The sequence below is a fragment of the Panulirus ornatus genome, chromosome 1, assembly GCF_036320965.1.
Source record: "Panulirus ornatus isolate Po-2019 chromosome 1, ASM3632096v1, whole genome shotgun sequence".
NCBI classification, from domain to species: domain Eukaryota; kingdom Metazoa; phylum Arthropoda; class Malacostraca; order Decapoda; family Palinuridae; genus Panulirus; species Panulirus ornatus.
The window spans coordinates 71,443,661-71,457,612 of NC_092224.1; the positions used below are offsets into that span (position 1 = coordinate 71,443,661).

The 13,952-nt window shown below is 40.3% G+C and overlaps 1 protein-coding gene across 3 annotated transcripts in view; it reads left to right on the forward strand.

Moving 5' to 3' along the window:
* Nucleotides 1-13,952, forward strand: part of LOC139749550 (WD repeat domain-containing protein 83) — a 64,381-nt gene that overhangs the window by 41,563 nt on the left and 8,866 nt on the right. For 2 of the 3 annotated variants that reach the window (XM_071663559.1, XM_071663567.1), the window contains one exon: nt 915-1,074. In XM_071663559.1, coding sequence (XP_071519660.1) covers nt 915-1,022 — 108 coding nt within the window. In that variant the 3' untranslated portion in view covers nt 1,023-1,074. Of the gene's footprint in view, nt 1-914; nt 1,075-13,952 lie in introns of those variants that run through there. The other variant, XM_071663577.1, reaches the window with a different exon arrangement.

Genomic DNA, 13,952 nt, shown 5'->3' on the forward strand with positions numbered 1-13,952 from the left:
CCCCTAAGTTCATCCAAGATATGTACCATATGTCAGGATGAGTGGTACCTATGGCTTCCCTAAAGCTGATATTAGCAAGATTGAAACCTTGAAGCTCTTTCAAGATGTCACAGGTCTGGGCCTGTGCCATGAGGGGTCTCCCAAAAGTTGAATTTTTTCCCCATTAAGAAGAATAAAACCCCTCTGTTCACCCAAAATGGCACAGGTTCAGACTTGTGCAATGAATGGTCATGCAAAACCTAAATAAATCTGTCCAGCATTAACAAGATAAAAACCCTAAGATCACCCAAAATGCCACAGGTCTGTACCTTTTAGCCTTTCAAAATCTGAATAAGATCGTATGGAATTAGCAAGAATAAAACCCCAAAGTTTTCTCAAAATACCACATGGGGCGTCTTATAAGCTGAATAATACCGTCAGTTAGCCTTTCAAAATGTGAATGGAATTTTATAGAATAAGCAAGAGTATAACCTCCAAGTTCACTTGAAACATGATAGGTCTGGTTACGTGGTATGTGGGGCATCCCAAAAGCTGAATAAAACTCTTTGGTGTTAGCAAGAATAAAAGCCCTAACTTCACTCAAAAGGCAACAGAAGCTGGCTAAATCTCCCCTTTGTGAACATGAACAGAACAATATAACCCCCAACCACATGAAAGAAGTCACCTTCAGTCATATTCTATCATTGTTGGTGAACAGACGGGGTACAGTCTTGTTCTAGATCTATTTGCTCTATAGGAGTCCATCATTTCCTTTGCTCCTGTGAGCAGTGCAGCCTTGAAGCTGCAGGGGCCCCATGAAAAGAACTCTGGGGTTGCACCATAATAACAATATATCTATAAGGTGTGAGTAGGCTTTAATATTAATGACTTTATTTTTTATCCTTCTTGAGTCTTTAACCATGCTTTTGCTATAGGTTGAGAGCTGTTTCACGTCTTCAGACACTCATGTGATGTCAGGATCTGAAGATGGATATGTTTACTGCTGGGATCTTGTTCAGGCTACTCTTGCAACAAGTAAGTAAGAGAGTTAGACTCAGTAGCATGAGGATAGATTGGTTTGGTAGCCAATGTTTCTGTATTTCAGAAATTCCACAGTTTGCTGTACAGCAAAGAAATGAATGCAAAATATGTTTCACAGTTTTGTTACTAAGTCTCCACATTACTAGCATCTCTCTCTTAAACAACAGTACTTAACACTGTCCTTCTGTCTGACTTCTGGTGGCTCTGTATATTCTCAAGGTGATCCATGATACCCATGCTTAAAGTCATTCAGTCACTTCAAAAACTGTAACAGAAATGCTTATAACACTCATCCAATGATTGACCATTGTCTTCCTAATTATCTATCTCCCTTAAAATTTCCAGTTTTTCACTCATTCAAATTTGGAAAACATAGCCCCTTTTTTTAGAAAGTTTTTGGTGACCGTCTACTTTTACTGGACCAACTTCACCTTCTATGTCCACTTCCTATATCCACATATAGTATTAAAATAGGCTGCATCATTTCTTGCAACATTGGCACAAGTGGGAGACTCATATTAATTACATAAAGATTGGTCTAATGGCATTCTAATTGCTTATTTATCCTTCCAATTTCTCTCCTTTTTGAATGCTATGCAGAAATGTGAAATTAAATTTTGCTGCACAAGTAGATGATCATATGGTCATTCTTAGAAACATTACCATGATGGATGTAAATCTTTTACTTGGCCAACACTCACAATGAACCTCACTGTACCTAATATATCCGAACCACCCTTTTCCTTCTCTTAGTTTTCGTCTTTATTTTCCATTTCCTTTACTTCTGCTCTTCTCTTCCACAGTGCTGTACATATAATATGCTGAGGAAACCCTCATTCTTATCATAAATCTTTTCTTATTGCAAATAGTAGTAACTGCTTTTGTTATGTGATAAATGAATCAGCATGCAAAATTTTTCTGATTTATTTTACATATCTGTTGGTTCTTCAGTACTTTTAAGGCATAGAGACGATTAGCTGCTGTAATGCTTAAGGATGATTCTGCTTATTTTATGTTTATTTAATGATAAGAATAATGTGTGATGCACTGTCAGTGGACTGGGGTAAACAATGAAAAGGTCTGTGAGGCCTAGTTGTGGATTGGGGCTGCAGCTTTGGTGCATTATACATGACAACTAGAGAATGGATGCGAGTGAATGAGGCCTTTCTTCATCTGTTTATGGTGCTCTCACTAATGTAAGAAAAGAGAACAAATATGAAAAAAGTCTGTTACTGATGTATCACAACAGCATAATTATAATACTGTATTCCATTTGTTAAGATTATAATACAGAATATGCTTTTCAGTGGTTTCTTGCCAATTGCTGGAATTACATTTCTGAAGGGCCCTATTGTTGGCAAAACTGTGATTTGGAGTTAAGGAAGAGACCCTTGAGATACATACTCCTAGTCCTATTATGAACACTTCTGGGTGAAAATAATCATATTACATATCAAGAACAACATGCCTGATCTATAACAGTATAAAGAAATCATATACAAACCTGTACAGTAATAACATGATTGTAATATGCCACCACTGTTGTTGGGTCTCTGTACTCACACAAAGCAGGCAGCCAGCTGCGCTGAACAAAGGGGTAAAATGACACTCACCTAAGGAACACTGCCTGGTTATGACACCCCTGTGTTTGCCTTGAAATGGCTGGTGCCAGATTGGGCAACAAATGGCCTGTGGACATATGATACCCACCTAATGCATGGATAAAGTGTTCACTGTACTGTGGAAAACTGTGTATATGCAAGACATAATGCTGTGGTTCACAAATGGTACACACTGTTCTCAGCAAAACTGTGGTTGGTAAGAACCTCTGTTTTATCTGGTATTCAGTGAAGTGGAAAGCTCTATACACCTTTTCTCTCCTTTATATAGGCATGGGTTCATGGTTTCACTCTGTTTTGCTTATGGAGTTGAATGAATGTTTTCCTACATAAATACCAGCAGAGCCTCCTTTACAGTAACACAAAATAAAGTAACAAGAAACACACAACTGCAGGAAAGAAATGCAAAGCAGTGTTGAGATTATATGGTCCTCAAAAGAACTTCAACGATTCAGAACAAGTATACACTGATAACATTGGAGGAACAATCAGGATGGTACACGAAGCAGAAGATACATGTACACACTTTTCAATGAGGGTACTGTACTTATGAAGTAGGATTTCAGTTATAGAGAGACTGTACAAATTTAGATTCTCACTGGGACAGGGAGTCATATAAGTGAGCATACAGGGACTGATACATTATAATGACTAAACCAAGTCTTCATGGAAGTTGAGAATATTTAATATGATGCATCAGATGGAAAAAGTGATCATGCAATGCTCAAGTTTAAGTATGTGGTAAGAAATGAGATTAAAAGAGAAATGGTGAGACAAGACCTAAAGAAGAGATATATTTGTGGAAACTACATGGGCCTCAAAAATTTGTATGGAAACAGATTGGGAAATGGACTGCAGTTGCCAAGAACCAGGGCATTGTGGTGAGAGGTTCTGTGAAGTTTACTGTGAAGGATTAGGAACATATCTCTAGCCTCAAATATGGAGGGACTCTTTCAAAGGACAGAAGAATGTTTTAAAAAGAATTTCATTAAGCAAAAGGGCTTCAAAATGAGCCATGGCAAAAACATAAGTGACACACAACCTAGCCAGCTTTTGCTAAGTATACACCTGAGAGGAATGAGTGTAGCAGGATAAGAAAGAAGGAACAAAGAATCTTTTAAAGGAATACTGAGGACAGGACAGGAGAAAATCCAAAATTTTCACATAAACTCATCAGGAATAAATTGTTAGTTGAAGAACATCTAATCAGGCTGATGTAAAGATATGCAAGGAACTTAGTAACAAGTTCAAAAGCGTTTTCACAGTGGAAGGCACTATCGCCCCATCATCAATAAACTGGAATGGAGAGAAGAGTTTAGAAAACATTAGGGTCAAACATGATATTAAATGGCACATGGTCCTGATGAAATTTCACCATCCGTGCTGAAAATGTGTACTGATGCATTAAGCAAACCTCTGGAAATACCATTCAAGATGTTGCTTGAGAGAGGCAAAGTGGAAAAGAAAATTGGGAACAGGCAATGAACTTCAGATAGGTTTCAATGATGAGTGTGGTCTTTAAGGTTTTGGAAAAGATAATTAGAAAGCAAATGTATACCTTTCTGCAGAGAAGAAATTACCCAAGTGAGATTTAGGGAGAGGAGGTCATGCCTAACAAACCTCTTCGATATCTACAAGATATAGCTGTGTCCAACATAGAGGGGAAGGCTGGGTGGACTGTTAGTGCTTTGATGCCAGAAAGTGCTTGATACTGTACCTGAGCCTGATTAAGAAGTTGGATCATCAATCAGGAATAAGGGGAAAACTGCTTAAATGTAAAGAAAATTACCAAGTGGAAGGGAACAAAGGATGCATATCAGAGTTTCTCAAAAATAGACCAGGGTTACCAGTAGATTGCCACAGGATTCTGTTCTGGAACCATTATTCTACTTAATTTTTGTAAATGACTGGCTTAGAGGAATGGGCTCCTACCTGAATATGTTTGCAGATGATGCAAAACAAAGATCATGAGGAGCAGAAAAGCTTGGAGAATTGTATCACGTTACATGGGGACCTTGACAAACTCCAGCATTGGCCTGATACATGGTCGATGAAATTCAACCTGAGGAAATGTAAAGTACTGAGGATTAGTTACAGTGAAAGGCCTTGACATGATTATCATCTAGCAGGAATCTGTTTGTAAGAAAGACTTGGAAGTTAACATTATCTCTAATCTATCACCAGAGTCCCACTGTAGGAGTCTACTAAACTCATTCACTATGGGATGAGACAATAGCAACCTTAAATAACAAGGATGAGACAATAGCAACCTTAAATAACAAATATTAACTGCAGGATGTAGCTATAGCAGCACCTTCATCAGTTTCATGCCTGAGGTATTGGTGAGAAGAAAGATGATGACAACAAATGAAACATGCTGCTGGACCACCAGCCCAACTAAAGCCCAGGGAGTAGATATTGCACAAATTGTTGTTATCCTGGATGCATTAGACTTTGATGAACAGAGTGTACTAGAGAGTGAATAAGAAACAAAGAAAAGTGAAACATGACAATGATAGCTCTGAATCTGACAGTTGACAACCCACATAGACACAAAAAGTGGATGCAGATCAGCTGGCAGTTTCCATTGACACATTACATATATATTATGATATAACTGTTCACCTGAAACAAAGACTCAGGAGAAGGAAAGTAAATAAACAAATACAAAAAAATTATCACAGGTCCTCCAGGAGATGGAAATAATGTGCAGTACGTACAATATCTTGGAGCGGGGGGCCAGAAATCCTCCCCTCCTTGTATTTTTTAACTTTCTAAGATGGGAAACAGAAGGAGTCACGCGGGGAGTGCTCATCCTCCTCAAAGGCTCAGACTGGGATGTCTAAATGTGTGTGGATGTAACCAAGATGTGAAAAAAGGAGAGATAGGTAGTATGTTTGAGGAAAGGAACCTGGATGTTTTGGCTCTGAGTGAAACGAAGCTCAAGGGTAAAGGGGAAGAGTGGTTTGGGAATGTCTTGGGAGTAAAGTCAGGGGTTAGTGAGAGGACAAGAGCAAGGGAAGGAGTAGCAGTACTCCTGAAACAGGAGTTGTGGGAGTATGTGATAGAATGTAAGAAAGTAAATTCTCGATTAATATGGGTAAAACTGAAAGTTGATGGAGAGAGATGGGTGATTATTGGTGCATATGCACCTGGGCATGAGAAGAAAGATCATGAGAGGCAAATGTTTTGGGAGCAGCTGAATGAGTGTGTTAGTGGTTTTGATGCACGAGACCGGGTTATAGTGATGGGTGATTTGAATGCAAAGGTGAGTAATGTGGCAGTTGAGGGAATAATTGGTATACATGGGGTGTTCAGTGTTGTAAATGGACATGGTGAAGAGCTTGTAGATTTATGTGCTGAAAAAGGACTGGTGATTGGGAATACCTGGTTTAAAAAGTGAGATATACATAAGTATACGTATGTAAGTAGGAGAGATGGCCAGAGAGCATTATTGGATTACGTGTTAATTGACAGGCGCACGAAAGAGAGACTTTTGGATGTTAATGTGCTGAGAGGTGCAACTGGAGGGATGTCTGATCATTATCTTGTGGAGGCTAAGGTGAAGATTTGTATGGGTTTTCAGAAAAGAAGAGTGAATGTTGGGGTGAAGAGGGTGGTGAGAGTAAGTGAGCTTGGGAAGGAGACTTGTGTGAGGAAGTACCAGGAGAGACTGAGTACAGAATGGAAAAAGGTGAGAACAATGGAAGTAAGGGGAGTGGGGGAGGAATGGGATGTATTTAGGGAATCACTGATGGATTGCGCAAAAGATGCTTGTGGCATGAGAAGAGTGGGAGGTGGGTTGATTAGAAAGGGTAGTGAGTGGTGGGATGAAGAAGTAAGATTATTAGTGAAAGAGAAGAGAGAGGCATTTGGACGATTTTTGCAGGGAAAAAATGCAATTGATTAGGAGATGTATAAAAGAAAGAGACAGGAGGTCAAGAGAAAGGTGCAAGAGGTGAAAAAGAGGGAAAATGAGAGTTGGGGTGAGAGAGTATCATTAAATTTTAGGGAGAAAAAAAAGATGTTCTGGAAGGAGGTAAATAAAGAGCGTAAGACAAGGGAGCAAATGGGAACTTCAGTGAAGGGCGCAAATGGGGAGATGATGATAAGTAGTGATGATGTGAGAAGGAGATGGAGTGAGTATTTTGAAGGTTTGTTGAATGTGTTTGATGATAGAGTGGCAGATATAGGGTGTTTTGGTCGAGGTGGTGTGCAAAGTGAGAGGGTTAGGGAAAATGATTTGGTAAACAGAGAAGAGGTAGTAAAAGCTTTGCGGAAGATGAAAGCCGGCAAGGCAGCAGGTTTGGATGGTATTGCAGTGGAATTTATTAAAAAAGGGGGTGACTGTATTACTGGGAACCATGGAAGCGGAAGTGGATCATAGGGTGGGGGAAGGGGCGAAAATCCTGGGAGCCTTGAAGAATGTGTGGAAGTCGAGAACATTATCTCGGAAAGCAAAAATGGGTATGTTTGAAGGAATAGTGGTTCCAACAATGTTGTATGGTTGTGAGGCGTGGGCTATGGATAGAGTTGTGCACAGGAGGGTGGATGTGCTGGAAATGAAATGTTTGAGGACAATGTGTGGTGAGAGGTGGTTTGATCGAGTAAGTAACGTAAGGGTAAGAGAGATGTGTGGAAATAAAAAGAGCGTGGTTGAGAGAGCAGAAGAGGGTGTTTTGAAATGGTTTGGGCACATGGAGAGAATGAGTGAGGAAAGATTGACCAAGAGGATATATGTGTCGGAGGTGGAGGGAACGAGGAGAAGTGGGAGACCAAATTGGAGGTGGAAAGATGGAGTGAAAAAGATTTTGTGTGATCGGGGCCTGAACATGCAGGAGGGTGAAAGGAGGGCAAGGAATAGAGTGAATTGGATCGATGTGGTATACCGGGGTTGACGTGCTGTCAGTGGATTGAATCAAGGCATATGAAGCGTCTGGGGTAAACCATGGAAAGCTGTGTAGGTATGTATATTTGCGTGTGTGGACGTGTATGTATATACATGTGTATGGGGGTGGGTTGGGCCATTTCTTTCGTCTGTTTCCTTGCGCTACCTCGCAAACGCGGGAGACAGTGACAAAAAAAAAAAAAAAAAAAAAAAACGTACAATATCATTATAGCCTTTTCCTTATTCATTTTACTGAGTATCATTTATGCAGCTTCACTTCCACAACCATGTCCAACCTGTTCCACACATTCAAAGTGAAGTCCTGCACTCAGAAAGGGGTGCCCACGGACAGCTGGGGCAGCGTAGTGGCATCACTTGCTGGGCTGCCCTGCATGAGAGCCTGGTTCTCTGCTATGGCCCTCTCCGTGTTATGCAGAGCAGTTCTCCATCGCCAGTTTATCAGGTTCTGCTATGGCCCTCTCTGTGTTACGCAGAGCTGTTCTCCATCGCCAGTTTATCAGGTTATGTTGCTGGGACACAGGGACACCATCTCACAACTGTCTTCCTGCTGCCGGCTGTGCAGGTGATTTATCCCCCTCTCTTAGGGGGTGTTGAGATATTGGAGCATAGACTGAGTCAGTCTGTTGTGTGCAGGCTCCCTCCAACATCCTTGTTACCCCTCAACACCTGTTTGGCTGCCTTTACCACTGCTTCAGCACATCCATTGGACTGGGGGAAGTGGGCTGAGGAGATGCAGGCCGTGGTTCCCCATTTTTTTGTAGAAAGCTTCCATCTCCTCACTGTCTAGATAGGTTCCTATGTCTGAGGTGATTTCCTTGGGTGCGCCCCACCTCCTGAAGAAGGTGACCAGTCTTGTGATAACTTGGGATTTTCCAGCATAGGTTTGAATCCTGTCCACTACACCATGTAAGAGGTGCAATGAAAGCAGGTAGTCTACCTCACTCTATTATAAAGAAGTATTCTTTCACAGGAGAGGGGTGGCATCACCTCAGTCTCAGTCTATACTTCTTTCACAGGAGAGGGGTGGCATCACCTCAGTCTCAGTCTGACTCTTTCCTCCAACTGCCGGGCATCCAACTATCGTAACACACACTAAACTTTACAGAGGGAGAGGAGTTAAAAGAAAGCATGTCAACTTAAATGTGGCTTAGAAATAGGTTACATTCGATTTAAGGACTTTTGGCATTAGCAGACACTCTTTCCCCTCTATTAGTTCATTAAATCAAGGGTTTACTATACTTTGGTTTTTGCTCTTGAAAGCTCATTACATGTGCACCCCGACCACTTGCTAGACCACACAATACTCAGCAGGCTGCTGTGTCACATGATTACTGTGTGGCCTTTGGCAACTCAAGAATGAATATCCCACTGAATTTCACCATGCCTTTAAGATTATTACCTTTTCTAATTATTCCTTGGCTTGATGACTCCAAGTCAAACGTAATGAGAATTGGTTGGCCCCCTTATGTCTTGTTTATAACCTGCTATTTGTCTCCTTTCCTTAATCATCTTGTTTATTGCCAGCTGTTCATCTCCTTTATCATGGAAATTGCATCTGTCAGCTTCCTGCTTTACCATTCTCTCTAATTTTGGTGGCACCCACTTTTCAGCCAGAACCTGCAGTGTGGTAGTGTCAAACTGTGTCTCTAACTTTCTCTGTTATCTCTCTTTTAGCAAGCAAACACTGATTCTGCATTCTCTGTACTTTTCTAAACCTTTTATCAACTAGCCAATATACTTCTTTAACTGTTTCATACCTAAAAGTACACATTCGAGTGCTTTGCTCAATTTCCTGCGTGCACCTCTGTTTCACCCTGGATCTGTTCCTCACTCTTCATGCTCATTTGATTTTCAGATTTGCTCATTCAGATCTTTCATGCCCTCTGCTTTCATTAGTCTGTGTGTGCATGTGTGTGTGTTCATCCTTTTCTCTCCCTGAACTGCTTTCAATATCATTTCAATATACTCAATAATTGGTAGGTAGCCAACAACCAGGGATGTATTACCAGTACTACCCGCCTGGGTATTGGGAGGGTTAGTGATGCCCATGTAGTAAGCCAGCACTTCAGTGATTGTCATATTGCATACCTCTGACCCAGGTAGCTGTCTTTTCTTTCTTCCTCACCCACACGTGGACTCCTGGCATATTTTCCACAAACATAAAATCTCTCCTCATCATTTGTAACACTTGACAACACTTAACTTACACAGCTCATTCTTTTTAACTCTAGATTTTCCTGTGATGAGCTCTATGTGCTAGCCCTGCCCTTCGACAAAATGTTAGGAGCAGTAGATAGTAGTAGATAGAAGCATTTGGCAAGGAGCATTAGGTAGAAGTAGTGGATAGGAACATTAGGTAGAAGTCAGTAGGAACATTTAGGTAGGAGCCTCTGCAAACCCTGCACTAGAGTTACCCTTAATCAGTGGCCTGTTAAGGTTGAGGCATGAAGGCTAAGATGTTATGGAGACTGTTGCACGTGCTGTGGTCTCGATTCGTTGTTGAACACGTGCTGTAGTCTCGATTCGTTGTTGAACACGTTGCCATGGCCACTCCCTTGAGGGAGTTCCAGTTGAAAACATGCATCAGAGATATAGATAGATAAATTCAATATGCACTTTTGTCTTTACATCTACCTGAAATACTCCCAGTAATGCTCCTGCAATTCCTTAACCAATGTTGCAAATAGATTCTTCATGCTATTTAGTTCTTTCCTCTAAGTGCATAGCCTCTTGTACATGTAGAGAAGACACATCAGATTTTCTCTCCTTTTTCATGGCTTCATCTTTTTTTCCATGATTTTACATCTCTTCATCCCTCTCCACTAAACTAATCATATGATCCTTGAAAAGCTTCCTCACTTCCTTAACTTTAGCTCTAGTTGTGCTATCCTCCAATCTTGCCCTTTCACAAGTTCCCATAACATCCCCAAACATTTGCTCTCTGGTGTTTTCATCTCTGGTTTCTTATTCCCTTTCATCTCCAGCCTTCTCTGTGCAGATCTAGTTTTGACTAGCTGGTTTTAGTACATTCCTGTAACTGAGTCTATACTAGCCATTTCTGTTCAGACAGTGTAAGAGGTTTTAGATTATCCCCCAAAGTAATACTAGTAACAGAAATGTTTTATGTTTATGAAGCAGTTTGCATTTGGTGGTTTAACCAGTTAAACTGATATTTTTCCTTATATAGCATGTTATGGTAATACAGTAGTAGAATTATGAATGACCAGTGGTTGGTATCATGTCACCCTTAACTCGCTTGTGTTGCTCCTCTTTTTCATCAGAGCTTATTTTTTTCCCCTGTTTATTAGTTTTTACCATGGTGTGTATACATTATTATTGGAGGAATTCATTTGGTTATATCACTGGGACTGCATTTATTTTCATCAAAATATTGAATTCCCTCCCACCTTCCCATTATGTGTATTCATTTTTTTGGTTCTTTTCTAAGGCTTTTAGAACTTGAGGGTGCCTGAAAGATGGAGTTGCAGTAGAGTTAGGTACATAATATGGTAAAGCTGTGGTTTGGTGGTCGTGGTGATACCGATTCAAAACCTGGGTTATGCCACCTCAGGCTAAAATGTCTCCATGTCAAAGCCTCCACATTCATAAGATCCATTCCATTACCTTTGGGTGATGCCTGAATCAGATGAGGTCCTTCGAGAATTAGGACATAGAGGGAGAGGAGCATCTGTTTTCCAAAAGCTTTGTTTTTCTCAAAGCCCATTACAAGAATAGAGGCAAATCTCATACCTCAACCAAATACCATGATTCTGTAGGGAACAGGGTTACCCTTAGGTATTAGAAATAAGATAATCTACTGGATTTCAGGTACTAACCTGCAAGGCAGCCCCTAAGTAATTGCCAATACAGATTTTGATAAGAAGAGATCTTTCTATTGGTTTCCATTCCCTTGTAGCATCTCTGTAGGTATAAGTGCCACCAGAACTAATGCTTCTGATATATTTAGGTTCTCCAGGTTTAGAAATAAGAGCAGATTAATAATAATTTGTTCTTGACTAAAAGTTTTTGGACTGAGAACCAACTTTTTTCCTGGTCATTTTTCTAGAAAAGTTCCCTCTAGTCTCAAGCGGGTCAACATGATAGAGGTTCCTTCATCCATGCTTTACACCTTGAATAACACCTAGGTTTTTTATTTTTTTTTTTTATCCCTTAGAATTGCAGGACCTTCACCAAAGTCTGGATTTTTTTTTCAGGCATTCTAATGGTAAGGTTTGGGGGGTAACTTAACATGTAACCTTTTGCATAACATTTCACTTTTACTTTTTTTCAGTACAGATTGGCTTTAATACAGTTTCCTTCCTTTGAAGACTCTAATGTCTAGAAGTGACTTGTGCTTTCTGTTAAAGCTCTTCATTAGCCTTTGTCACCACAGAGCATGCTAATACTGCTATTATCTCTTAGAGAGCTTCTTAAGAACTTTTTCTGAGCTTGGCTGTTTTTTCTGAAAGTCCTTTGCAAAAAAGTCCTGGAAAGAAACTTTCAATTCTCTGGTCTTGGGGAAGTTTGCCATTCTTCCCTGAAGCATAAGAGGGATCTTTCACTCTTAGATCCTTTATAGTCTCTTAATGGGTTTACATTAACCAAAAACCGTAGTAGGTTTAGCTAACTGAAAACCTTAGTTTTGATAAGAAGTCAACTTAGTTTAGATAACTAAAAATCCTAGTTTTAATTAGGATTTAATTTTTTTTCCTACTTGATCTCTGTTTCCCACGTTAGCGAGTTAGTGCTAGAAAACATGAAGAAAGACAAATCCACTCAAATACACATATGCAGAGCCTTAAGGGGTTACATTCCAAGATACCATTCATAAGTTGAAAATATTGTGAATAGAAAATACATTTGATACTGTACATCTACCCTACCAGACATCATAGATTAGCCTAGCATACCTTAAACTTTCTCAGAACTCTTACATTAGCATACAATTGGACAAAATCATCTAACACAAAAACTATTTTATAATAAAGTGTTGAATATCTCACCATCGTAAAGTCAAAACTTCCTAAGTTGAACCATCGTAAGTCGGAGTCATCATACACACACATATATATCCCTGGGGATAGGGGAGAAAGAATACTTCCCACGTATTCCGTGCGTGTCGTAGAAGGCGACTAAAAGGGGAGGGAGCGGGGGGGGCTGGAAATCCTTCCCTCTTGTTTTTTTTAATTTTCCAAAAGAAGGAACAGAGAAGGGGGCCAGGTGAGGGTATTCCCTCAAAGGCCCAGTCCTCTGTTCTTAACGCTACCTCGCTAACATGGGAAATGGCGAATAGTTTGAAAGAAAGAAAAGAAAGATATATATATATACACATGCATGTACATATATATACATGTACATATTCATACTTGCTCGCCTTCATCCATTCCTGGCACCACCCTGAACGACAACCAGGAAACAATAGAAAATGCCACAGCCACTCACATACATACACAAGCTGTCATGTGTATTGCACTGAAACCACTGTTCCACATCCAGGCCCCAAAGACCTTTCCATGGTTTCCTGAGATGTTTCACATGCCCTGGTTCAATCCATAGATGGCACGTTGACCCTAGTATACTACATCGTTCCAGTTTGCTCTATTCCTACTACATCGTTCCAATTTGCTCTATTCCATGGATGCCTTGCACCCTCCTGCATGTTGAGGCCCCAGTTGCTCAAAATCTTTTTCACTCCATCTTTCCCTCTCTAATTTGGTCTCCCACTTCCCTTTGTTCTCTCCACTAATGACACATATCCTTTTGGTCTACCTTTCCTCACACATTCTATAAGTCCAGACCATTTCAACACACCCTCTTCTGCTCTCTCAACCACACTCTATTTACACACATCTCTCTTGCCCTTTTATTTCTTACTTGATCAAACTACCTCAACAACATATTGTCCAAAGGTTTCATTTACATCACATCCACGCTCCTCCGCACAACCCTATCTATGCCTTGAGACCAGGCAATATTGTTGGAACAACTATTCCTTCAAACATACCCATTTTGCTTTCTGAGATAACGTTCTCCCTTTTCACATATTCTTCATCGCTCTCTGGAAATTAGTGAAGGAAATTATAAAGGAAATGACAGAGAGAAATTAGCTTAGTTATAATGTTTTAGTAAGGTCAGCCAGAGAGGGCTTCATTCCCATATGCAATGCTTCTTTTTAACTTTTAGACCACCACATTTTCTAAGGGAGCTTTAATTTATGCACTTTAGTCCTTCATCCTTGTAAATGAAATGTTTATCCTGTTAAGCAACCGCAATCACTCGACTCCTACATATTGAAACAAAGATTCTCCTAATACAATCCCACTTCAACTTGCATGGCATTCATTTCTTGGCAGTAGCCTTAGACCCTTCCCAACCAAGCCACTCCATAACAAACCAACTCCTGC